This window comes from Eulemur rufifrons, chromosome 15 (genome assembly GCF_041146395.1).
Source record: "Eulemur rufifrons isolate Redbay chromosome 15, OSU_ERuf_1, whole genome shotgun sequence".
Lineage (NCBI taxonomy): Eukaryota > Metazoa > Chordata > Mammalia > Primates > Lemuridae > Eulemur > Eulemur rufifrons.
This window is the reverse complement of record NC_090997.1, coordinates 12,566,517-12,594,483: the sequence shown is the minus strand read 5'-3', so window position 1 is coordinate 12,594,483 and position 27,967 is coordinate 12,566,517. Positions and strand designations below refer to the sequence as shown.

At 39.6% G+C, this 27,967-nt stretch overlaps 2 protein-coding genes and 1 non-coding gene across 3 annotated transcripts in view; 2 read left to right on the top strand and 1 right to left on the bottom strand.

Annotated features, from left to right (window-relative positions):
* POLH (DNA polymerase eta) overlaps positions 1-21,419 on the bottom strand; it is a 38,361-nt gene extending 16,942 nt beyond the window's left edge. Inside the window, exons 1-4 of the mRNA XM_069487672.1 lie at positions 21,194-21,419; positions 16,741-16,881; positions 16,367-16,501; positions 10,438-10,655 (exon numbers count right to left, since the gene is read on the bottom strand). Of these exons, the coding sequence (XP_069343773.1) occupies positions 10,438-10,655; positions 16,367-16,501; positions 16,741-16,877 (490 nt within the window). The 5' untranslated portion in view covers positions 16,878-16,881; positions 21,194-21,419. The remainder of the gene's footprint in view (positions 1-10,437; positions 10,656-16,366; positions 16,502-16,740; positions 16,882-21,193) is intronic.
* Positions 19,856-19,958, top strand: LOC138396139 (U6 spliceosomal RNA). The gene has a single exon (XR_011235617.1). It is a non-coding gene; the product is annotated as a U6 spliceosomal RNA (small nuclear RNA).
* Positions 21,420-21,682: 263 nt separating the features above from the next.
* XPO5 (exportin 5) overlaps positions 21,683-27,967 on the top strand; it is a 44,254-nt gene continuing 37,969 nt past the window's right edge. The window contains exons 1-5 of the mRNA XM_069487330.1: positions 21,683-21,879; positions 23,210-23,331; positions 24,214-24,286; positions 25,300-25,437; positions 25,608-25,790. Coding sequence (XP_069343431.1) covers positions 21,775-21,879; positions 23,210-23,331; positions 24,214-24,286; positions 25,300-25,437; positions 25,608-25,790 — 621 coding nt within the window. The 5' untranslated portion in view covers positions 21,683-21,774. The remainder of the gene's footprint in view (positions 21,880-23,209; positions 23,332-24,213; positions 24,287-25,299; positions 25,438-25,607; positions 25,791-27,967) is intronic.

The following is a 27,967-nucleotide window of genomic DNA, read 5'->3' as shown; positions in this document are numbered from 1 at the left end:
GGGAAGATCGCTTGAGGCCAGAAGTTCAAGACCAGCCTGAGCATGAGCAAGACCCAACAGAAAATACAAAAATTAGCCAGGTGTGGTGGTGTGTGCCTATAGTCCCAGCTGCTCAGAAGGCCGAGGCAGGAGGATCACTGGAGCCCAGGAATTTGAGGTTGCTGTGAGCTACAAAGATACCACTACTCTCTAGCCCAGGCAACAGAGTGAGACCCTGCCTCAAAAAAAAAAAAAAAAAAAAAAAAAAAAAAAAAGAGAGATGGGATCTAGCTAGGTTGCCAGGATAGACTCAAACTTCTGGGTGTAAGCAATCCTCCTGCCTTAGCCTCCAGAGTAGCTGGGACTGCAGGCACACACCACGCCTACATAAGGCTGAACCTTATGGTACTAATATGTAACAAATATTTTGTATTAATGTCATCTTTCATGCGCAGTGATTTAAAAAATACATTTTCTCTCCGTAGTTCTATTGCATTTTCTTCCTTGTGCTTCCCCTTGAACATCTCCAAGAAATCTGTTGTTATTCAATTAGAAACTATTCATAATTAATTCAAGCTTCAATATAAACTTAAATTAGCATTTACGTACTTTTAGAGGCTGGTTCCAGTTGAGTAGCTTAAAATCCATTCAGAGGCACTATAAAATTTATTCTCGTGACAAGCTGTTTTAAATTAGATGTACCTTTGGACTCTGGGCCTTGAAAATATTTTACTTATGCTGAGTACATGTAAATTTCTATCTCTACCCCCAAACTTACTTAAACTCTAATCCCTCATCTCCACCTCCCTACAAAATAACTCTTCTCAAATTTTTCATTATAGTTTCAAGCTGAACATAACTAAAATCAAACTTGTATCTCCTCAAAGGTTCTCTTTCCAACCAACTCCCTATTTCTATTAAAGGTTTAAAATCCAAGTAATATTGGCTTCTTTTCTTTCATTCCCCATTATGTAGCCATTTAGTCAACAAAGCCCACTTCAAAATATTTCACATATCCATTGCAACCCACTCTATTTTATTTAAGTTTTCTGTATTCTTTTTTTTAATGACAACCTTGAAAAAGACCAAGGTTTTTCATTCATGCTTAGACCACCTTACCTCCTAAACCACCCTCTCTCCCTGAATGCATTTTACACAATACCCTCAGCTTAAGTATCTTTAAATATCAATGTTATCCATCTTATCCGCTGTTCAAAACTGCCATTACAATTTCCTGAACATACCATGTTTCTACCTTAAGACATCACTTATTCTGCCTCCCTGCTCTTATTTCTTACCTCTGTTCTCCTCTCCTTTGCTTAAATATATCTTATCTGTACTTTAGGGCTTATCTCAAATCTCATCTATCATGAAATCCTCTCTTCCAACTATTCTAGCTAATTTGGGGCGCCCCACTAAAGTCCATTAGCTTAGCTTACTAACCATGTGACTCTGGACAAGTTACATAATCCTTTAAGCTTCAGTTTCCTTATCTTCAAACTGCAACTCACAGGGTTGCTGTGAGGATTAAAAGATAAATCTCTTTATAAAGCTCCTTGGCACAGTGCCTTATACAAATTAAGAATAAATACTATTATGACATCCATCATTTAAAACAATTTATTAGTATTTATTAGGTTTGGGAAACATAAAAATATTAATAATTTTTTGTAATTATGGGTTTTTCCAGACTCATTTTTTTTTTTCTTTTTTTTTGGAGACAATCTCGCTCATTCTGTCACCCTGGATAGAGTGCAGTGGTGTCATCATAGCTCACTGCAACCTCAAACTCCTGGGTTCAAGCAATCCTCTTGCCTCAGCCTCCTGAGTAGCTGGGACTAGAGGCGCTCACCACAATGCCTGGCTAATTTTCTATCCCTCTTGCTCAGGCTGGTCTTGAACTTCTGAGCTCAAGTGGTCCTCCCACCTCTGCCTTCCACAGTGCTAGGATTATAGGCATAAGCTACTGCACCTGGCCTAAGACTCTTTTTAAACAGAGCTAAATTTTCTCTGCTTTAGATTTTTTTCATCATTACTCTCCTGGATTGAGTAATGTGGCACTCCTCTGTCACCCTATGTCCATATGAATTGAACAGGACCACAGAAGATAAGTGAGTGCTTTCCCTTGTTTTCCTACAATGCTTTTTTTAAATATCTCTTTTCTAGTTGATAAGAATGATCAGTGAAATCTTGATTTTTCTTCAATACTTTGAAGTAGACTACAGGGAGAAAATTCAGATAGTTTTGGGGCCTGGTGTGGTAGCTCACACCTGTAATCCTAGCACTCTGGAAGGCCGAGGTGGGTGGATCGTTTGAGCTCAAGAGTTCGAGACCAGCCTCAGCAAGAGTGAGATCCCATCTCTACTAAAAAAATAGAAAGAAATTAGCTGGATGTGGTGGCACACACCTGTAGTACCAGCTACACGGGAGGCTGAGGCAGCAGGATTGCTTGAGCCCAGGAGTCTGAGGTTGCTGTAAACTATGCTGATGCCACGGCACTCTAGCCCAGGCAACAGAGAGAGACTTTGTCTCAAAAACAAACAAACAACAACAAAAAAAACCACCAAAAAACCCACACACCCCCCTCCCCCAAAACCTAATCAGATAGTTTTGGTGTTAAATGCCTGTGAAAGCTGAGAAAGACTTTTCTTTTCCTGTTGAATTATCTTAGCACCTTTGTGGAAACCAATTGGCCAAAAATAAAATGCAAGGATCTACTTGTATACTTTCTATTCTATACCATTAATCTGTGCCTCTTCTTTTTTTTTTTTTTTTTTAAGAGACAAGGTCTTGTTCTGTAGTCTAGGCCGGAGTGCAGTGGCAAGATCATAGCTCACTGTAACCTCTAACTCCTGGGCTCAGGAGTGATCCTTCAGCCTTAGCCTCCTGAGTAGGTAGGACTACAGGCATGTGCCACTACACTGGATCATCTTATTTTTATTTTGGTAGAGACAGGGTCTCCATATGTTGCCCAAGCTGGTCTTGAACTCTTGGGCTCAAGTGATCCTTCTGCCTTTGTCACCCAAAGTGCTAGGATCACAGATGTGAGTCACCATGCCTGACCTACTTCATGATTTATAATGCTATCATAAATAATACTCATTTTTAAATTTCAATTTCCCATTTTTCATTTTAGTATGTAGAATTACTATTATTCCATATTTACCTTCACCCCTGCAACCTAGCTAAAAACTCACTTATTCTAGTGTTTTTTGGGGGTAGATTCCTTAGGATTTTCTACAAACGTGGTCATGTCACTTGTAAAGAGAGAGAGTTCTTCCTTCACATCTGTATACCTTTTATTTCCTCTTCTGTTTGATTATACTGTCTTGAACTTCTAGTACAATGTTGAATAGAACTGGCATGAGAGTGAACATTGATGACTTGTGCCCAAACTTTGAGGTTAAACTGATAAACCTCTAGCTAGCTGGACTCCACAACTCTGACAACTACAAGAGAAGTCCCTGTACTAATAAAAGGTATGCCTTCATCTGTGCTACGTTTGTGCTACCAACTGGTTAGTGCCTTCCAAGTTCCCTCTAGTTGTTGGCAGAATCTACCTCCTTGTGGCTAAAGGATTAAGGTCCCCATTTTCTCACTGGCTAACAGCAGAGTTACAACTCTCAGAGGCTAGCCATGTGGCCTTTTCCAAAGGCCCTCTCAGAACATGGCAGCCTATGTCTTCAAAGCCAACAAGGAGTCTCTCCAACTCCGCACAACCTACTTTTTTTTGAAAGTTAATTTGTAATTTCTTATACTATTTACAACTATTGCATATAATATGCATTCAGAAGATGTTCACCATGTGCTTAGAAAGAAATGAATTAAGAGCAAGCAAAGTGAAGAGAAAACAAATGAGTTCTTAGCTAACAAATTAGTTATAAAATAGCAATAATCGGAAGATTTTCATGCTGGAAATTTTTTTTATATACTTTTTTTTTTTTTTTTTGAGACAAAGTCTTACTCTGTCGCCCTGGGTAGAGTGCAGTGGGGTTATTGTAGCTCACTGCAGCCTCAAACTCCTGGGCTCAAGCGATCCTCCTGCCTCAGCCTCTTGAGTAACTGGGACTACAGGCTCTCACCACAATGCCTGGCTAATTTTCTATTATTTTTTTTTTTTCTTTCTTTTTGGTAGAGACGGAGTCTTGCTCTAGTTCAGCTGGTCTCAAACTTCTGAGCTCAAGTTATCCTCCAGCCTTGGCCTCCTAGAGTGCTCGGATTATAGGCGTGAACCACCGTGCCAGGCCATGCTGGAAATTTGTGAGAATTATTTTAAGTAAACCCTACTACTTAAACTTTCCACATACATAACTTTTTTTTGTTTTTAGAGAGACAGGGTCTCACTCTGTCACCCAGGTTAGACTGCAGTGGTGCCATCATAGCTCACTACAGCCTCAAACTCCTAGCCTCACGCTGGGATTACAGATGTGAGCCACTGTGCCAAAACTATTACAGAACAGAAAGTACAAAGTTGCAAATGCAGGATGGCTAAGCTGGACTGCTAGCTCTTAGTCCATTAAGAAGGAAGATGGCAAAGTGGAACAGAAATCCTAGTATCAAAATATTACAAATATATGGCCTCCTTTCCTACATTCGAAATATGTCACATCTGTGAAAATAATTTCTGGAAGGTTATATCCATTTAGACCAGCTAATTTCTGTTATCAGTTTTGGCGGTGTTGTACACACCTACGAAAACTTAGGAATATAAGAAATATCATTATAGGCCGGGCGTGGTGGCTCACGCCTGTAATCCTAGCACTCTGGGAGGCTGAGGCGGGCGGATCGCTGGAGCTCAGGAGTTCGAGACCAGCCTGAGCAAGAGCGAGACCCCGTCTCTACTAAAAAAAAATAGAAAGAAATTATCTGGCCAACTAAAAATATGTATAGAAAAAAATTAGCCGGGCATGGTGGCGCATGCCTGTAGTCCCAGGTACTCGGGAGGCTGAGACAGGAGGATCGCTTAAGCCCAGGAGTTTGAGGTTGCTGTGAGCTAAGCTGATGCCACGGCACTCACTCTAGCCCGGGCAACAGAGCGAGACTCTGTCTCAAAAAAAAAAAAAAAAAAAGAAATATCATTATAAGCCATTTCCTAGACATTGCATTGTTCTGAACACTACACATAATGTCACTGCATCTGAGAGCTTAATATTTAAGTTGGACACACTAAAGCAACAGATACGTAAGATATACACAGGAATAGAATTCTTCATAAACATAGGCATATTTTAATAAAAATGTACATAGTTAAGACAGGTAGGTGTAGAAGAAAGAGGAGCCTGTCCATCTGAATTAACATTTGGCTGCCAAGGAAGGTATATACCATCATCTTCAGCCAGAGATATCTTTTTTCCCCCAAGAAATGGGGTCTCACTATGTTGCCCAGGCTGGAGTGCAGTGGCTATTCACAGGTTTGATCCCACTATTGATCGGCACAGGAGTTTTGACCTGCTCTGTTTCCGACCTGGGCTGGTTCACCCCTCCCTTAGGCAACCCGGTGGTGCCCCGCTCCCAGGAGGTCACCATATTGATGCCAAACTTAATGCAGACACCCAATTGGCAGAGCACACTACAGCCGAACTCCCGGGCTCAAGCAATCCTCCCCGCCTCAGCCTCCGGAGTAGCTGGGACTACAGGTGCAGCCACCAAGTCCGGCTCAGCCAGATATATGTATCAAAGCTCTTCAACAATGCTTTGCAGCTGAAATCCACATAATGTGTAAGACTAGCTCTAATTTCAAGGTATGTGGCTTTCAGAGAGTTTGTAAATCTCCTGGAAACTGCATGTAAAACTGTCTTATGTGTAGACATGTATTTTTCTGAGGCAAGCAAGGGACTACAGCTTTAATAGATTTTCAAAAGAATATATAACCCTCAAAAAACTTTAATGAACCACAGACTCAAAGCATTATAAAAACAATTCCAAATGTGTAAAAAAAGCCATGCAATAAGATACGGTACACAAAGCTACACCAAAGAAAACTTTCCTTATTATAATTAAATTTCTGACTCTTAATTCCAGAATAAAATCTTGACATTTTCATTATGTGATATAACTTTGCCTCCTTTATAAGTGGCATATTTTTACTGTCCATTATATTTTCCCCAGAGAGCCAAAGGATCTACAGCCTCCAGCTTGACAAACTCTGTATTATCAGGATCAGAGAATAAAATAATTACTAAGTCCCAATCCCACCCCCCTACTGGCAGTTCTACTACTACCCTTCACCACAAGGTATTAAAGGTATATATAGGCTGGGTGAGGTGGCTCATGCCTGTAATTCTAGCACTCTGGGAGGCAAAGGTGGGAGGATTGCTTGAGCACAGGAGTTCAAGACTAGCCTGAGCAAGAGTGAGACCCCATCTCTACCAAAAAGAAAGGAGAAAAACAACAACAAAAAAAAAAAAAAAAAAGCCGGGCGTTGTGGTGCGCACCTGCAGTCCCAGCTACCTGGGAGGCTGAGGCAGGAGGATCACTTAGAGCCCAGGAGTTGGAGGTTGCAGTGAGCTACAAAGATGCCACTGTACTCCAGGGCAGCAGACTGAGACTGTCTCAACAAAAACAAACAAGGCAACTGAACACCCCTCCTCACAACCCCCCACCCCTTCATTAAAAAAAAAAAAAAAAAAAAAAAAAAGGTATATATAACTGTTCAACAGCAAAAGCAAACTTTACATCCTACATCTTATTTTAAAACTTGGAAAATTCATCACTGTAACTAGAAATAAGCTGAATTCTCTTGGAGCTTTTTGTGGACAAATTTGTACTGTTTCTGTAAGTAATAACACAGATTAGTTTCCCCAAGAAGTTAACTTGTTACAGATTTGTGTCCACACAGTTTCCTTTGGGTTAATGGTCAGCATTCAAAGGCTTTTACTGAAAGAGCTCTTCTGAATAATGTTACAAAATAGTTCAAAATTATATGTTACAAATGAAGAGAAGAGATACACTGTTTTAAATATAGCCTGTTTTAAATATAACAGACACACTGTTTTAAATTATGGAAGGCACTAGGAAATGCCTAGGAAAAAGATGGAGACATTCTATTGAAAAGCCTTTAGGTGTAGAATTCTTTGCTCTGGGAGATACAACTGAATACTACTTTCATAATATTCAACTTTAAGAAAGACCTATTCTTAAATTCTTAGATCTGGAATCTAAAGCTATCATAACTATTATAATATTACCAAAAAAGCAAGTTGTTTATTGCCCTAACTTTATTGTAGTCTAAAGAAAACATTTTTAGCCTTCAAGTACATTTTATTTATTAAAGCACTTCATACAGATTACATCATAAGTTTTTGTCTGGTAGATCAAGTAAATAAAGATGAACTTTTAAATAAAGATGAACTTATCCCTACATGTCAATAACCAAGTACAAAGTTTTAAAAGTATATAAAATCATAATACCAATCAAAAGTTTAAAGCATCCAAGAACTAATATAACAAATGAATGCACAAGATCTTTATAGAGAAAAGTAAAGCTTTAGTTAAGATGTAACAATTGAATACTCATAATAAAAAAAAGGAATATTGATCCTTACTCACACAACACACACAGGATTGTAGATCTAAATGTAAACGCCAGAACAATAATGCTTCTAGTATAATACAGAAGACTATCTTCATGACCTTCAGATATGTAAAGACTTCTTAAATAGGACATAAATAGTACTCTCCATGAAGGGGGGAGGGGAGATAAATTGGACCAAATTAAAATTAAAAACCTCTGTTCATCGAAAGCCACAATTGCACAATTGGCTGGGTGCCGTGGCTCATGCCTGTAATCCTAACAATCTAGGAGGCCAAGGCAGGATGGCTTGAGGTCAGGAGTTCGAGACTAGCTTGAGCAAGAGCAAGACCCTGTCTCTACAAAAAATACAAAAATTAGCCAGGCGTGGTGGTGCATACCTGTATTCCCAGCTACATGGGAGGCTGAGGCAGGAAGATCACTAGAGCCCAGGAGTTTGAGGTTGCAGTGAGCTATGATCCCACCACTGCACTCACTCTAGCCATGGGGGACAGAGCAAGATCCTGTCTCAAAAACAAATAAATGAATGAATAAATAAATTAAAAATCCACAGATTATTTAAAAAAAAAAAAGTTTACATGAGAAAGAAAAAATGAAATTAACATACCTTCCAGATCTCACAAGCAAAAACATTATAAGACATAAATAAAAATTCTTATTTTTTAAAAAAACCATTAAAAGTGGCAAAGCATGTTGGCTCACACCTGTAGTCTTAGCACTCTGGGAGGCCAAGGCAGGAAGATCACTTGAGGTCAGGAGATCAAGACCAGCCCTGAGCAAGAGGGAGACCCTGTCTCTACTAACATAAAAAAAATTACCCAGGCGTGATGGCCATGCCTGTACTCCCAGCAAACCAGGAGGCTGAGGCAGGAAGATCATTTGAGCCCCAGAGTTGGAGGTTACAGTGAGCTATGATGACATCACGCACTCCAGCCTGGGGACAGAGCAAGACTCAGTTTCAAGAAAAAAAAAAAAAAAAAAACAACATTAAAAGGGATATAAATGAAGACCTAAAAAACTGATGAGACATATTTATGGATGAGATAATTTAACATTAAGATAACTATCCTCTTTAAACATGTAAATTCAGTAAGGATTTTTTTGAGGAAGTCAACTAATGTATTCCAAAATGAGTAATGAACAATAAAGGTGTATAAATAGCTAAGACAATTTTGAAAAACAAAAGCAGAGGGGATTCCTTATCAAATATTAAGACATACTCCAAACAGCAGTAATAAAAACAATGTTCAGACTCACTTTCCCAAACGAAAAAAAATGTGTTCCTGGAGCTAGAGCAGACAGGCTAATGGAATATTACAGAATAAGGCTCACTTATACATGAGAAGGTGAGGAAAGAATAACCTATTTAGTAAATAAGTGTTGGGAAAACTGGCTCACTATAAAGAGAATTAAGGTGGCTCCCTATCTTAAATCAAATAAAAAGGTGAACTGTGTATCACCGAATGATGTAAAAATAAACTATAAGGCAAATAGAAGAAAATGTAGGAAAATGTCTTTGTGAACTTCTGGTAGAAATAGATTTCTTAAACAAGATTCAAAACGCAGAAACCATGAAGTGAAATATTGATAGACTAAAAGTAAGAATTTTTGTTTAACAAAGTATAACATAAACAAAGTTGGCAGACAGATGACAGACTTGGGAGAATATATATACAATGTCAAAAATAGACAAGGGAGAACCAGGCATGGTAGCACATCCCTGTACTCCCAACTACTCAGGAGGCCAAGGCAGGAGGATTGCTTGAGCCCAGGAGTATTACACTGCAGTGTGCTATAATTGCACCTATGAATAGCCACTGCACTCTCTAGCCTAAGCAACATACCCCAATTCAAAAAAAATACAAGGGATTAATAACTAGGGTATACAAAGGAACTCTCAAAAATCAAAAAATAAATAGATTTTTCAATGGAAAAAATGGGCAAAGATTTTAATAAGCAAATCACAGAAGCAGAAACTCAGCTGGCCAGTAAGTACATGAAGAGATCCTCAATCTCAATGATCAGAGAAATGTAAATTAAAGCAAAACAAACGAAAAAAACCCCAAAAATACCACTTCATAGTCATCACATTGGCAAATATTACATGATACCAATTATTATTAAGAGCATGGAGAAAACAGGAACTCTTACAGATTGCCAGAGAGAATACAAACTGTTTCAGCAATCTGGCAGTACTTAGTGAAACTAAGTATTAATATATATGTATATCTTATGACCTAGTAGTCCACTCTTGAAAATATTTCCCAGAGAAACCCTTGCATAGGTCCAAAAGAGAATAAATAAGGACATTTATCATACAAACAGCAGTGTGTTAAAAACAACCAATGAACTCATCACTAGGGAGAATGATCTGTAAACATGGTCAATCTAGACCATGGATTTTCCTGCAGATAAAAGCCATTATTTATTATAAATACAGCCACATGGATAGTTCTCTAAAATGACCATGGAAGGAAAATGAAGAAAAAGAATGAGATCTATAATGGCACAAAGTCATCTTGTAGTTAAAAAGCACAAATTTAAAAGCACATACACAAAGCAATACTGTATAACTTATAAAAGTTCACCCTTCTTACAGATGAAGAAACCAAGAAATTAAGTTACAATAATATAAATTAACCTACAAAAATGATGGAAGTCCATAGTCAGCCTTCTATCTTCTATTGATAAAACTAAGCTGCCCTAGCTATATATAAAGAGAAATTTACTTTCATATAGAGTTCATAGCTTCTCAACATTCATATAACTGGAAAGATAAGAGAATTTGTATATCCTTCCATGTGAGTCCTTGTGATTCATTCAGGCTGTAGTTTAAGTTTCCTTTCAAGCATTCCAAAACCCAGCATGACCAAGCCAAGCAGGTTCCAAAGGCAGGAAGCAGAAGAAATATGATGCTATGGAAGTACCTTTCTGAACAGTCTCTTCTGCTGTTGTAGGGTCTTTGGGCAACCCTTCAATGTAAGTGCTTGGCAACAAGTCTGCTGAGATAGGCTGACCCTGTAGCTTTTGTAGTCTCTCTTGTACGGCACTGGTCAGATCTACATAAGCTTCATCGATGCTGGCACGTTCAATCACAGCAAAATGAGACATTACTTCCATCACTTCAACACTGGCTTCCCGGTACCTAAGTATAAGGATCATACATGTAGGCAATAAACAGAGGTAATCTTGAGATCGTCAGTCTCATCCCCACCCTTCCATAATGAACAGTAATATACACAATCAAGATACAAGTGGTTTAAGAGACTAGATAATAGGAACAACTGAAGGGGTCCACTGGCAGGCAGATGGTCAATAACAGAAGCATGCAAAAGGAAGATCCACTGAGGCAAACATTTTTAGCACAATGCTCGCATTACTACAGTAGAAAGCATCCAGACCATGAACATGTCTATGTGACAAGAATTCCTCTAAAGAGGAAAGAAATGCCTCTAACTAGTTTAAGTAGAAAACATTTTACTATGAGTTTTTTCCCCACATACCCACCACACAACACAGTCGTCTTCTAATTCCATCTTTAAATAAGAGGTAACTTAAAGGAACACTGCGCTCATCAGTAAACCAGCATATCTGGTCTTCCTCAGGCTAGTATTTCTCACTATAAACTGACATATGGGTTTTATACCTCAGTCAATGGTGAATTTGGTTAATGTGTGAACTGATCATCGCCACATACATACATACCCCAACCAATCATTTATGGATACACTAACCTTCCCATTATCAAGTTGAAGATAAACACCTAGAATGCGGTGATGTGTACAGGCAGGCAGGCAACCTTGGATACCAGTCTCACCATACACCTTCAACTCAAACCATAATAACCAGCACTTCTGGCCGTACAGCTGGTTTTCTATGACAATATACAGATAGTTTCTTTGCTTTGGTTTGGACCTAATACGTAATTTAAAGTTCTTTGTTCCTGTTGAACTTATATTTACCATAAAAATGGAAATACTTATACCTCTTCACCAGGACACCTATAAAAACTAGTATAATTTTCGCTCTAAAACATTCTCAATGACAGAATTAGAGAAATATTGCTTTTCTTCTTTTAATCATTATTTGGGTTTGGGGTAGGAAGAGGATAGTCAAGCCTCAAAATAAAAAAGGAGAGTAATATACAGAGAAAGATTTTCTATGATAGTACTTGGTATTTCTACATAGCATTTTTTTTTTTTTTCTGGAGACAGAGTCTCACTCTGTTGCCTGGGCTAGAGTGCCATGGCGTCAGCCTAGCTCACAGCAACCTCAAACTCCTGGGCTTAAGCGATCCTACTGCCTCAGCCTCCCGAGTAGCTGGGACTACAGGCATGCGCCACCACACCCAGCTAAACTTTTTTTTTTTTCTTTCCCATTTTTAGTAGAGACAGGGTCTCAGTCTTGCTCAGGCTGGGTTCATCGCATCTTGAGCAAATCACTCCAAGGTATTTTTAAGAATATTTGAAAAACTTTATATAAAGTACTTAGTGTATATACATTTCTGCAAGTAGTACTTTTTATAACCTGGTATCTCAATTTCATTATTAAAATAATAATTTTAAATTGCTTATTAACTCTCTGGTCTATACACTTACTCCTAAATTTTCTAAAACTGCCTTTGTTCATTATTTGATGAAGATTTTAAAAGTATATGATCCATGGCCGAGTGCGGTGGCTCACCCCTGTATTCCTAGCACTTTGGGAGGCCAAGGCAGGAGGAATGCTTAAGGCCAGGAGTTCAAGACCAGCCTGGACAACATAGCAAGACCTCATCTCTATTTAAAAAAAAACCAAGTAAATGACCCAGTTCAAAGTTGAAGGATGGCTTTTCTGAATCACACTTTGAAGTCAGTGATGTATTTCAGGGAAGTTACATTGTCTACATGAGCGTAAAATTCTATTCAATACAATGAAGCATATGTCCATTAGCTGAATTAATTCTGCTTTAGGGTCAAACCACTAATCTTCAGTTAAATCTGTCTTCTTTTGGCAACAACTCCAATATGAGGTTGGCTATGCCACTCTACCTTTAGAGTTCTAATTCATAGGTAAATTCAGAAATATCTCAAATCCCAAGTCAAAGAATGATTCCTAGACCACACCACACAGGATAGTGTACTTTGAGAATGTAAATACTATAAGATTATTAAGTATGGAATGTCTGATTTCCTTAAGTACTAAGTTTGACAGCTGATATCTCTGACATTTCACTTTGACACTTATTTTTGTTTTTGTTTTTACTGTGAAGTACATCCTCATTCTTTCAAACACATGTTTTGGCTTGTGATTATTTTTCAAAAAAAAATTTTAGAGCAATTTTGGTGAAACCATGGATAAGTCAAAACTTCATATTATTTTCGAGTAGGAGTTCCATTGTCAAACCAAAGTAGCGTAGACAGCTTGAAATATCAATGAAGTGTTTGGAAAGGATGTAGCTAATAAATGCACAGTACGCCAATGGTTTGAGAAGTTCCATTTTGGTGATTTTAATCTTGAAAATGAGCCATGTGGGTGACCTGAGACCAAGGTGGATAATAATGAACTAAAAGCTGTGGTGGAAGCAAATCCATCTCAACCTGTGTGTGAATTAGCAGCAAGGTTTGACATTACTATTCTGACAATATTGGACCATTTGAAACAAATGAGCAAGGTAAAGAAGCTGGATAGATGGGTACCACATGAATTAAATGAGCATCAGAAAAGAAATCGTCTCGAAGCTTGCCTTTCTTTACTGTCACAACATAAAGGCAAACTATCTCTACACCACATTGTTATGTGTGATGAAAAATGGATTCTTTTTTTTTTTTTTTTTGAGACAGAGTCTCACTCTGTTGCCCGGGCTAGAGTGAGTGCCGTGGCGTCAGTCTAGCTCACAGCAACCTCAAACTCCTGGGCTTAAGCGATCCTACTGCCTCAGCCTCCCGAGTAGCTGGGACTACAGGCATGCGCCACCATGCCCGGCTAATTTTTTGTATATATATATTTTAGTTGTCCATATAATTTCTTTCTATTTTTAGTAGAGACGGGGTCTCACTCTTGCTCAGGCTGGTCTTGAACTCCTGACCTCGAGCGATCCACCCGCCTCGGCCTCCCAGAGTGCTAGGATTACAGGCGTGAGCCACTGCGCCCAGCCGAAAAATGGATTCTTTTTGACAACTGCAAGCATTCGGCTCAATGGCTGGATAAAAATGAAGTGCCAAAACATAGTCCATAAGTGAATATTCATCAAAAAAAGCTAATGGTGTCTGTTTAGTGGTCCAGCATTGGTATTATCCACTACAGCTTCATGAAACCTAGTCAATCAATTACAGCAGATGTCTAGTGAAACCAGTTGGACAAAATGATGAGGAAGCTTGGGATTAAGCAGCCAAGACTGGTCAATAGGACAGGCCAATCTTCTTGCAAGACCACATGTCTCCTAGCACTCTGGGAGGCCGAGGCAGGAGGATCACTTGAACTTAGGAGTTCAAGACCAGCCTGAGCAAGAGCCAGACCACTTCTATACTAAAGTAGAAAAAATCAGCTGGCCATGTTGGCATGCACCTGTAATCCCAGCCACTCAGGAGGCTGAGGCAGGAGAATCACTTGAACCCAGGACTTTGAGGCTGCTGTGAGCTATGCTGACGCCACAGCACTCTAGCCCAGGTGACAGAGCAAGACTCTGTCTCAAAAAAAAAAAAAAAAAAAGACCACATGCCGCAAAAAGCAATACTGCTCAAACTACAGAAGCTAGACTTGGAAAACTCTGTCATCCACCATATTCACCAGACCTTGCCACCAGCTGACTACCACTTCTTCCAGGCTTTGGATCACTTCTTGCAAGCAAAAATATTCGATTCTCAACAAACTGTGGAAAATGCCTTTCACTATTTCATCACCACTCACTCTCCAGGCTTCTTCGCTGCTGGCATATGCAAGCTACCCTTAAGATGACCAAACTGTGTCGATAGTTTAGGCACACACTTTGATCAACTGTACTGCTTCTTGTTTGAGATATTAATATAATAAACTAAACTTTTGATTCAAAATCAGACATTTCATATTTATTTAATGTTTATTTGTATAATTTTCTTTTTTGAGACACAGGCTCACTCTGTCACCCTGGCTAGAGTGCAGCAGCATCATCATAGCTCACTGCAATCTCAAACTCCTGGGCTCAAGCTATCCTCCTGCCTCAGCCTCCTGAGTAGCTGGGACTACAGGCACACACCACCACACCTGGCTAATTTTTCTATTTTTAGTAGAGACGGGGTCTCGCTCTTGTTTTGGCTGGTTTCGAACTCCTAAGCTCAGGCAATCCTCTCACCTTGGCTTCCCAGAGTGCTAGGATTACAGACAGGTATAAGACACTGCACTCCGCTGACATTTCACTTTTAATGACCTAACAGAATCTGAAAAAACAGATGTGATTCCTCAGTTTTTCACTTAGCTATGTGAACTGAAATTATTTAACCTCTTTAAACTTGATGGTGTAAGATTTAAAAGATATTGCCTTTAGATTTAAAAGATATTGCCCTACACAGTGCCTAACATGTAATACATGCTTAACACATGTTACCTATTAGGATTATTTTAATGGCTAGAGCTTGTGCCTATCTCTGACTTGGCTACGTCTATACACATCTCCCATTCCAAGGGATAAATTTCCAATATTTGGGGAGAGATAGCTTAATCAAAAAATAAAAGTATAGTTTGAGAGTTCTCATCATGAAAATAAATAATAAAAAAAGTAATTTCCTTTAAGATTGTTCAATTCTGGCAAACAATTCTAGATATTGCACTAGAATGTCAATTTGACTCAGTCTTTCCTAGAAAAACCCTTAGCTTCACAATCAATTTAATTATTTAGGCCGGGCACGGTGGCTCACGCCTGTAATCCTAGCACTCTGGGAGGCCAAGGCAGGTGGATCGCTCAAGGTCAGGAGTTCGAGACCAGCCCGACCAGCAAGACCCCGTCTCTACTAAAAATAGAAAGAAATTATCTGGCCAACTAAAAATATATACAGGAAAAATTAGCTGGGCATGGTGGCGCATGCCTGTAGTCCCAGCTACCCGGGAGGCTGAGGCAGGAGGATCGCTTGAGCCCAGGAATTTGAGGTTGTTGTGAGCTAGGCTGACGCCACGGCACTCACTCTAGCCCAGGCAACAAAGCGAGACTCTGTCTCAAAAAAAATTAATTAATTAATTATTTACTTCAAACATTTTAGACTTCTGAATTGAGAACACAGGGATTGGTATTAAGTTTTAATTTAACAACTAATTTTTATTTATTTTTTATTTTTGAGACAGAGTCTCACTCTGTTGCCCAGGCTAGAGTGCCGAGGTGACAGCCTAGCTCACAGCAACCTCAAACTCCTGAGCTCAAGCGATCCTCCTGCCTCATCCTCCCGAGTAGCTGGGACTACAGGCATGCACCACCATGCCCGGCTAATTTTTTCTATTTTTAGTTGTTTGGCTAATTTCTTTCTATATGTAGTAGAGATGGGGTCTCGCTCTTGCTCAGGCTGGTCTCGAACTCCTGAGCTCAAGCAATCCTCCCGCCTCGGCCTCCCAGAGGGCTAGGATTACAGGCGTGAGCCACTGCGCCCGGCCAACAACCAATTTTTGAACATTTAAGGGACTGAATGGGTGTTCAAAGCAGCAATTGTAATTTATAGGTTATAGCAGTTCTGAATTGTTCCTGAAATACAATTATCAAAAATCTGTTTTCGTTTCAGAGACAAGATGGCTGATCAAAGGGAACTTGTTCAGATATTATTTATACGAAACAAATTTGAAACACCCGTTCCTAGTCTCATGGATTATATTACTTTCAACTCCTGTATGAACCCTTGAACAACATTTTTTTCTTACTTGGTGAGGTTAGCTTTCCCACGGGACTCACGAACTTGTGCCAGTAAAAGATCTGGACATAACTTCTTAGCATCATCTGCCCACATGTTTCTAGTGACTCCAAATGCACGAGCTTCGTAACTCACTGCAATTATTCTAAGGGTAGAAAAAAAGAGGGAATAGAAAAAATATTATGTGACCACAAGCAATAACTATTAAAATTTATCACAGGTAGGCTATAAACATATAATATTAGAAACTTTTTGACAGATGCCACCATTCTATCCCAAACACAGCAGTTCAGAAATCTGAAAAATAGGACCTCGTATAGTGCTACTGTATTCCCATAGATTAAAATAGTAGTTGATAGTTATAACAATAACAGTGATACATACCCACCACCTTTCCATGATTTGTACTGTACAACTGCACAAGGCTTATTCCTCAAATGGGGATTTTGCCGCTGCTCCACTTGAACAAAAAAACAGTCCATGTCCACAAGAGCAACCACGCGATCCTGTCCAGTAGTCATTTTTCTGTAAGATGTTTTATGGACAGTTAGAAAGATCCAAAATGCTAGGGAAAACTATTTCTATTCTTTCATTGGTGAGTTACCAGTGCACAGGGGCATGGAAACTAACAAGAATGAAATAAGCATTTTCATACACAGGTTGAATATTCCTTACCTGAAATGTCTGGGACCAGAAGTGTTTGAGATTTTGGATTCTTTTGAATTTTGGAATATTTGCATAATTACTGATTGAGCATCACTAATCCAAAAATCTAAAATCCAAAGTGCTCCAACGAACATTTCCTTGGAGCATCATGTTGGTGCACAAAATGTTTCAGATTTGGAGGCATTTCAAATTTCAGATATTCGGATTAGAGACACTCTGAGTGGCTAGTCTCTGACTTAGCAACAATCAACACAGAAGACTTCTGTGACCAAACCTGGGGATTTCTCCCCACCAACAAGCAAACAATCAATTCTGCAGTGGACTCCAGCTAGGTATTGTCTAGTTCTATTCTGACTTGACCTACGTGGAGATAGCATCAGATCCTAACAGTTAAGGGCTCAGTCCCACAAGACTGCCCCCCACTCCTGGTGCCAAATGAAAGCCCCTGGTTGTTTTACCTGTGGTTCTGACCAACTGGCTATCAATCAAGGATCCCACAACACCCTTCTTAGATTCGATTAATTTGCCAGAGAGGCTCAAAGAACTCAGGGAATCACTTACATTAACCAGTGTATTATAAACAGTATTACAAAGGATATAAATGAAGAGATGCACAGGGCCGGGCATGTCAAGGCATGTGAGAAGTGATGCAGAGCTTCTATGCCCTCCCCTAGTGAGCTGCCCTCCAGGAATATCCACGTGTTCAGCTATCCAGAAGCTCTCAGAACCCTGTCCTCTTGGGCCTTTTATGGAGCCTTCATTGGATAGGCATGACTGACAACCATGTAGAAATGTGATTGGACAAAAACTGTATGATCTAATACTAACAGACTGAGTGGGGAAACCCAGCAAGGCCTGTCTGTTCAGATTCTTCTTGGCCTCCCTGTGTAGCATTCGTTCCTCCAGGGTATGGGGCAGGACCCCTTCTTATGACCCATGATCAGAAAAGCAGGAGAAGATTAGAGTCCTGCCCTGGGCAGGTGAAAGGAAGGCAGAAGAAAGTGAGAGAGAGAGAAGAGACTCTGTTTATTAGGCCTGCGGGGCCCTAACATTGTAACAAAGGCTATGGGAGTTATGAGCCAGAAATCATGAACAAAAACCAATATACATGTACAATAATATTACAGATACTAAACCTATACTGCTAACATAAGAATAAACTGTACAATTTTATGAAGGTAATAAGTATTAAAAGCTTTAAAATATTCATTTTCAAAATAACTGAACACTTCAGAAAACAAGATACACAAATAGCCAATAGGCACATGAAGGCCGGGCGCGGTGGCTCACGCCTGTAATCCTAGCACTCTGGGAGGCCGAGGTGGGCGGATCGTTTGAGCTCAGGAGTTCGAGACCAGCCTGAGCAAGAGCGAGACCCCATCTCTACTAAAAATAGAAAGAAATTATATGGACAGCTAAAAATATATATAGAAAAAATTAGCCGGGCATGGTGGTGCATGCCTGTAGTCCCAGCTACTCGGGAGGCTGAGACAGGAGGATCGCTTGAGCCCAGGAGTTTGAGGTTGCTGTGAGCTAGGCTGACGCCACGGCACTCACTCTAGCCTGGGCAACAGAGTGAGACTCTGTCTCAAAAAAAAAAAAAAAAAAAAAAAAACAATAGACACATGAAAATGGGCTCAACATCATTAGTCGTGGGGAAATGCATAGTAAAATCACAATGTACATCACTAGGGGGAGAGAGCTAGTTAATCTAGTTGACAAACAGATCTCAAGTATAAAATTCAGGGAAATGAGAAGCAGAAAATGATATATAACACTAGCATTCATGAAAAAATTTTTAACTTTTTATATTGAAATACTTTCAGACTTATCTCCTACTCCTAGTTTCCCCTAATGCTAACATTTTACACTGTGCAATTATCAAAGTTAAGAAGTGAACATTGGTATAATATTATTAACTCAACTATATACTTTAATTGGATTTCACCAGTTTCTCCACTACCGTCCTTTTTCTGTTCCAGGATTTAATATATGATCCTACAGTGCATTTATTCATGATGTCTCCTTAGTCTCCTCCAATCTGTGACACTGGAGTCTTTCCTTGTTTTTCATGACCTTGACACTTTTGAAGAGTACTGGTCAGTAATTTTGAGAATGTCTCTAAATTTGGGTTTGTCTGATGTTTTCTCATGATTCGACTGAAGTTACGCATTTTTGGCAAGAATATCATGGAAGTGATGTGCTCTTTTCAGTGTATCACATGGGGGAGGAGTATATAACATCAATATCTCTAATTACTAATGATGTTCACCATGATCAGTTAGTTAAGATGGTGTTTTGCCAGGTTTCTGCCTGTAAAGTTACTTTTTTTTTCTTTTGTAACTAATAAATATCAAGTTTACTTTGAGACTATGCAGATATCCTGTTTTTCTTCAACCTTTCAACCACTAAGCACCCATCAGTAGATCTTGCCTATAATAATTGCTTTGTAGTGTTTTTTTTTTTCCTCTTCTTTTTGAGACAGGGTCTCTCCCTGTTGCCCAGGCTGGAGTGCAGTGATGCCATCATAGCTCACTGCAGCCTCCAACTCCTGGACTCAAGTGATCCTCCTGCCTCAGCCTCCTGAGTATCTGGGACTACAGGTGTGTGTCACCATGCTTGACTAATTTTTCTATTTTTTTTCTTGAAGAAATGGAGTCTCACTAGGTTGCCCAGGCTAGTCTTGAACTCCTGGCCTCAAGCAATCCTCTGGCCTCAGCCTCCCAGAGTGCTGGGATTATAAACTTGAGCCACTGCACCCAGCCCTTTGTACTGTTCTAATAGTGATTTTCTACCCATTCACGTAAATTTTAAACACAAAAGAAACCCTACTGTCTCGTTTAGGTAACACATATACTAAAATCGTAACAATACAGAGAAGATTAGCATGGCTCCTGGGCAAGGATTAAGAAAAAAAAGAAAAGAAACACTATTATATACTGTACACGGATAGACACAGATAAAGGTATGAATGGTAGATTGAAAGATTAAACCTCATACTGACTAATGTTATTACATTGTTAGCAATCTGGAAGAAGGAATATAAAGCAGTGGCTCCCAAACTCTGCTGTACATTGGAGTCACCTGCTGAACCTTTAAAAAAATTGATATCTAACTTAATTGGCATGGGTGTGACCTGGACACCATGATTTTTAAAAGCTCTCCAGGCAATTCCAATATGCAGCTGAGTTTGGACCAACTGACCTAAAGTAAATAAGATATTTACGGAAACACCAGTAATTCATGATTTAAATACAAAAAACAGGTTATACAGTTGAGTGAGCACCCAACTGATATTCTAAAAAAAGTTTTTCAAATATTAACATTTCACATTGAAAAAAAGGTTATGCAACTACAAAGTAGGGAGATTAGTGAAAAGAAAACAAAGAATTAAGAAAATCAGAATAGTCAAAGCATTAATTCCTTATAAATTCCAATTGCCTACTGACCTAAAACAGCAGAATGTGACACTTATACCATAACCTGTCATAAATCCCTTTACCCCGAAGTGGCTTTTCTGTGTCCTGGAGCAGATAAAGTAAAAAAATTTTGAGTAAGTACCATATTAGATCCAAATACCAGAAGTGGAGTAGGAATAGGAAGCAGTGATTTAAGTCCAGCAAACATTTTGCTGAGTACACAATCACATAAACAGATATGCAGACTTTAACAGATAATAAAACTGTTGAGGTTTTCAGGTTATGTATTTACCAGAGAAAGCAAGAGCTTTACAAAGATGGAAAGTGAAGCGCATTTTCTGCTAGAACTCTTTGGGATAAGGGTTACACAACTAGTATATACCACTTATATATAGCACTTGGCCCATTATCAAAATTCCACAAACCTTCACTAGTTGCAATTATTCATCTTTAAATATATCGATTTATCTCAATCTGCACAAAACAAGTTTGGTGCCGATCAGGTAACAACACATCCAGGAAAGTAAGTGCAAGTGAAGAGAGAAGTTTAAGAGCTACAGAGGTAGGTACTTTTTCTACAAGAAAAATCTTAGAGGACGATACCAGGACCTTATCTCTCTGTTAGCATAATTTCTATTTCACATAATTTGGGCCCAGTACGTCAGCAGTCACCGCTATACCATAAAACCAATAGCAAAGTCAACATGGAAAGTCCGAAAACAATGACATCGAACAGCTCTAAATTTTCTTACCAAGGCAACAAACACCCAGCAAAACTGCCCACAGCGGATGCCGTAGATGCTGGGCTCGGTGTCCAATGGAAGAAAATGAAGAGATCTTGAATATCTTATCGCCTTTCTGGGAGCGGGCCAGCGAGTTCTGAGAGAGATTTATTCCCCGTGACGATGGAGAAGCGCATCAGGAGTCATAAAGGATCCTGCCAGAACAACCGTACGCTTAGCGCAGCGGCGTTCAGCAAAGACAGAGCACTCAGCAGCAACCTCGCCGGACTGAGGTCAGACACCGCGCCCGCCGCGAAGAGCCGTTGACGCGCCTGCGCGCTGCGGCCCTTCCGTCTCTCGCTCCGCCCACCCAGGAGCAACCGTCACAAGGGAGTCACGACTTCCGCGGGCGCGTGCGCAGTGGCGGGTCGGGCGCGTGCGCAGCTGCTGCTCCTTCCCGGCTCCAGCTTCTGCTGCTCACGCTCCTCCTCCTGCTCCCCACCCCCTCAGCCCGCCGCGGCCCGGTACCAACGTGGTCCCGCCAAGGGAGCTGTCGTGCCTCGTGCTCCCGGGACGGCGGCGGTGTGCGCTCGCGGCGCTTGACTCTAGGCATGGCGATGGATCAAGTGAACGCGCTGTGCGAGCAGCTGGTGAAAGCGGTGACGGTCATGATGGACCCCAGCTCCACCCAGCGCTACCGGCTGGAAGCCCTCAAGGTAGCTGGGGTCCTGGCACCCTGGGCCCGCCCGGAGACCCAGCCGCCGCGGCTCCGCCCCTAATTCGGGTGATCGTTCCCCGCCCACGTGGCTCCTGGACCTCCTTTTCCAAACCCCGAGGATCTTCCTCTCGCGGCCCTCTGCGTCTTTCCCACCCCGCCACCCGCGCCTTCTCTGGTCACCGCTCCTGCCCTTCGCCTGGGACACTCCTGTCCCTGGCCTCTTATCATCTCACCTCCACTTCCCACTGCCCCCTCCTCCCCCTTTCCTCACTTCTTTTCACTCTTGTTGGCTCCACGACCCCCTCCACAGCCGGCTGCACCGGTTGCCGTCCCCTAAGCCCCACATTCCCTTGCTTTCCTGAGGCGCACGTGCAGAAATACCGGCCGCAACACCAGCTTCGTTCTTTATAGTCTCCCCTGCACGAAATGTTTCCCAGCTGACCCACTCTCCTGACTAGTCCTAACCCAGCTCCAGCTCCTCGAGTGTTCTTTTACTTACATCCTTCTCGCTAACCCTCACCTATGTTTTGGGCATTTCTGGGCTAAATCTCACACACCCGCTCCTCCCACGTTTTTTAGTGTGTGATATTCTTAGGCTATTTTGCGCAAAGATGAACTTCTACCACTTACTTTGCATTTTAACAGGTGCACTTTGGTTTCCTAAAAGTAGTTTTCTTAAGTCCCGGATACTGTGCTCCTGGGACCCACTCATACATTGCAAACGATATATGTGGACTGTGAGAAATAACTGTTCAGGAGAAAATACTTGTGCTGTACATTTTTTAAATGATATAACTTCATAAAGGAGAGTGAGCGCCACTTGGAGGAAACTTTACAGTATATAGATGTTTGCCACATAGTTAGGAATCAGAAGCAGTTGGGTTCTATTAGTTTGCTTTTTGTTATGAAATATTTAAAATAGACACAAAAGTAGAATACTATAATGATTCTGCATATACCTGTCACACGAATTCAGCAGTTATAAAGATTTTGCCACATTTGCTTTATCCTCCCACAAAGATTTTTAAAACAAATCCTAGAAATTGTTTTCACCCCTGTGTACTTCAGGGTGTGTCTCTAACAAATAATTTTTTACTCCTTTAGGTCCAGTTTTTTTTCAACATTAGTAAGGCTACTATTGGCTATATTGTGGGAAATGTAGAACCATCAAACTGGAAAGAATGTTTATCAGTTCTTTATTCATATAATATTGAGCTAGGTTTTGTAACTTAAAAATATAGCTTAAGTTAGAGTTTCTTAAGGTGAAATTTTTTTAGTGCTCACCCTCTCTTAGCTCCCAAAGGAAACACTACCTTTTCTTCTTTCAGTTTTGTGAAGAGTTTAAAGAAAAGTGCCCTATCTGTGTTCCTTGTGGCTTGAGGTTGGCTGAAAAAACACAAATCGCCATCGTCAGACATTTTGGCCTTCAGATCCTGGAACACGTTGTCAAGTAAGGAGCTCTTGGACGTTATCACTGAAGTCTGTGAGAGAGCAAATCTTTATTTCTTAAGTAACCTACAGAGATGCTTTTTAGTGAATAGAAAAGAGCAGCCCCCAAGAAGGAAGGATTGATCCCTAAGATGTTATTAGAACCTCACAGGAACTCTCATTCAGGACTTAACTTTTCTCTTTTTCAGTTTCTTCATCCATGAAAAGTGTGTAGTACATATTAAGCATTCAACAAATATTAGCTAATAGCTGCTAATCATTCAGCCAGCACTTACTGAGCTCCTACTATATTCCAGCAGCCCTCAAAGCCTTTTTAGAGTAATACAATGTATAGCTAAATAAACCTTTGCTTAGGTACTGCGCATTTTTTTTAAGTTTGCATGTGTACCTTCTCTGAATGGCACATTCAAAGAAGGATTTTGTGAGAATAACTGAAAACCCTTTCTAACTTGAGTCTCCGACTCTCAACACCCATCAGAAGAATCAGCCTTTAAGACTTAGCCACAGTTTTTCTGGAATTGTGCTATTATTTTGTAAGCCAGCACAGAAAGAAAGTTAGTAATATCAAGATTATATTTTCTGAAAAGCAACTACATTGTTGCAGTTGTCCTAGATGTATATTTGCTTTCACCCTAAAAATAAAATCATGGGGAAAAGCTTGATTTGTGGATTCCAATTAATAAACCACTTTCCCAAGAATTTTTCTGTTGGTGTTTTGGTTAATAGTGGACTGTTTTTGTCCATTCTTTGAAGAGTACAAAGTTAAAAGAATAATTTCATAATGAAATCTCCCGTGTAATCTAATTCAGCAATCAAAGCTATGCTCTTCTGAAGAGAAGACTTCTAATTTGAGTCTGTTGATTTTATGCGTTTTGGTGGCCAGGTTTCGATGGAACAGCATGTCTCGATTGGAGAAGGTCTATCTGAAGAACAGTGTCATGGAGCTGATTGCAAATGTAAGGAATGGGTGGTTAGAAGACTTGTGTTTAGTCTTTAAGAAAATTAAGTAAAGTCTAAAGTTTAAGACTTTAGACAAAATGTGACTTCTTCAATGTGGAGTGTAAAAATTCATTGGTTCTAAATAGGTCAGACAGCACAAGAAACCGTAATTCATCACGTCTCTTATTAGATTTAATTAATCACCTTTTTGTGTTGACTTCTATTTTTAAAATTATAAAGGCAGAGCAGCAGAGATTGAACATTTTCAGCAAATGAGTGAGATTTTTTTTAGATCTAAATTAGGGTGAAACACTGTCCACTTTGTTTCCTTTTATTCCAGACAACTACTGTGTGGTACTAACAATGGAAAACATGCAGAATGAATTTGACTAGAATATGACTTTAGACATGTTTAAAATCCATAGCCTTTTTTTTTTTTTTTTTGATAAAGGATGTGAAAGGTACAATCTATATCTTCTAATACTTCTTTGTCTTTTATTACTAGGACTATTGATAAAGTATTCAGTTGCTCCTTCAAACCCTGCCATTTTACCAGCCTTTCACTATACTCTTTATTTCTATAGTCTTCCACCCTGACTCACTAAAAAACTAAACCAGTCAATATGGAGGCTGGATGCAGTGGCTTACCTCTGTAATCTAACACTTTGGGAGGCTGAGGCAGGAGGATCACTTGAGGCCAGGAGTTGGAGACCAGCTTGGGCAACATAGCAAGACCCCATTGCTATAAAAAATGTTTAAAAAAATCAATATGAGAATTTTTTCAGTTTATAAAGAACAAAGATGTCTTCCTAGCTCTGTGTGAGCCATTTTATTAGCTGATGCAATCCTCACTCAAGCTTTAAGTGGGAAGAATGATTAGTGAGAATGCAGGACAAGTGACTCAGACATGAAGAACAGGTTTGTTTGTTTTGTTTAGTTTAAAAGCAGGTCTACTGATGAGTTTTGTACACTTTTAAAGCCCAATTTTCTTTTCCGATCAGACCTCTTAATATCTCTTGTTCTTTTTCAGGGAACATTGAACATTTTGGAAGAGGAGAACCATATTAAAGATGTTCTATCTCGAATTGTAGTAGAAATGATCAAGCGAGAGTGGCCGCAGCATTGGCCTGACATGTTAGTAGAACTGGACACTCTTTCCAAACAAGAGGTATGAAATACAGCTTTATCAATTCAGCATGCTTGTTCTTGGAACAAACTTAAGGGTTTGTTTTTTATTGGTATTTGGGTTTTTTTGTCAACAGAAAATAGCCTTTGGGCATACATGTAATGAAAAAGATGTTTTAGTGTAATTGAACTAGCCTATTTCTATTGGTATAGGAAACGCAGACAGAATTAGTGATGTTCATCCTTTTGCGACTGGCAGAGGACGTAGTGACCTTTCAGACGCTTCCCCCTCAAAGAAGAAGGGATATCCAGCAAACGTTAACACAGAACATGGAAAGGATCTTCAGTTTTCTACTTAACACACTGCAAGAAAATGTAAACAAGTACCAGCAAGTGGTAAGGGATACCCCACCCACCAAAAGTCCTGTTTTCTAGTATGAGCATTTTTGTTTTTGTTTTTAGTTAAAATAAACGTTTAGTAAGGAACTAAGGTGTCTGGTTTAGCAAAGGAAAGTGACATTTTATAAGCAAAAAAAGGGAAATGACAGGAAAAACTAGAACTAATTTTCTAACAAATTCCATTCAGTAACTTTCCATGTCCACTAGAAAAAATAATTCCTTTATTATAAGAAAATTCTTAAAACAGTATAAAAGTGAAGGTTAATACTAAATATTTGAAAATTTGGATTTCTGTTATGTCAGGATGGTATCTTGTTAAATTGTGGCATTTTATGTAGTCCTGGTCCCTTTTGCAGTGGACTGGCTGCCAAGCTTATTAATCTTCAGTGTATAGTCCCTGGTATTTTATTTTTTCCTGAGGAGGTTTTTCTTCTGCAGAGGAGGGTGAGCCAGACACTATCTTTCCAACCATTATCATTTTTAGCAGATGTCCTTTGGAAGACAATTTGAAAGTTAATCTAGGGGGAGAGTGAGGGGAAAAAGAAAAAAGAAAGTTAATCTAATACAGTGGTTCTAAAGGAGGGGGGTGTGATTTTGCCCCTCGGGGGGCATTTGTGGCTATCTGGACACATTCTGGTTGTCATAACTGAGGGGTTGCTACTGGCATCTAGAAGATAGAGGCCAGGGATGCTGCTAAACATCCCGTAATGCACAGGACAACAGCCCACAACAAAGAATTATCCAACCCAAAATGTCTATAGTATTGAGGTTGAAAAACTCGGATCTAGAATTCTCATAAGTACTTATTTCACAAAATAGGATTAATTAAAATTGTTCTATGCCCCTGGCTGCTATATTGGGTCTATTTTTAGAGAAACATTAGATACTAATGTAAAATGATGAGAAAAACGTACTATGAACTGTTAGGATGGGAAGGAACTCAAGAGAGTGCCTAATACATGCTGTATACAGTCATCCCTTGGTATCTTTAGGGGATTGGTTCCAGTCTCCCACCCCAATACCAAAATGCCTGGATGCTCAAGTCTCTTATATAAAATGGCTTAGTATTTGTATATAACCTCCTCATATTTCTGTATACTTTAAGCCATCTCTAGATTACTTATAATACCTCATATGGTATAAATGCTATGTAAATTATTGTTATGCTATATTATTTTAATTTGTATTTTTATTGTTGTATTGTTATTTTCTAAATATTTTTTATCTGAGGTTGGTTGAATCTACGGATAGGGAGGGCTGACTGTACTTGTTTCATTTTATATCTTATTTAATCCTCAAAACAAGCCTAAAGTCAGAAGGTGTTTTCTCCAAAGGTTTAGAGAGTAATGTTGAAGATCCTTTCTCTGATAAATGATTTTAGTGGAATTTATAACCCATTCTTTGTATTATAATAGAGTCTTTCTCCAAAATCCTTCCCCAAGATTCTTCAAAAGATAACATCCAGAAAATATTTGCATTTAAAAACCTATGTCTACTGAGGGTCTAGGAAATTTAACTCCTAGGAGAAAGGGAACAATTGTCATATAGAGAGAACCTGCCCATACTTTTTATAACATGGGCCAACTTCTTGAGGAAATGGCAAGAGGCTCAGATGTGTTTTATCCCTAAGTTGAGTCATTAGACTACAAGATACAGGACAATTTTTCCTGAATCTGTTGTATTTTATAATCTAAGAAATAGCAGTAGAATAGTGGCAGTGGCTCTCAGTAAATATTATTTTCTTTATTAGGGAAGAACCCTTTTGATTGGAAATGTTAGCATTTGACATAAAAATAAGGTATTTCAACTCTGCAGTATAGCCACATCTCTGATTATCATCTACATGAGATGAATTAAGAAATTACTCTTGGGAAATTATGAACACTGATTTGTAGAATATCAAAGGAACTTTATTGGGAAAATTAGGACGGGTAGAGTTACACTTTAAATAGTGTTAGTTGGCCAGGCGCGGTGGCTCACGCCGGTAATCCTAGTACTCTGGGAGGCCGAGGGGGGTGGATCGTGGGCTCAGGAGTTCGAGACCAGCCTGCGCAAGAGCGAGACCCTGTCTCTACTAAAAGTAGAAAGAAATTATATGGACAACTAAAAATATGTATATGTAAAATTAGCCAGGCATGGTGGCACATGCCTGTATTCCCAGCTACTTGGGAGGC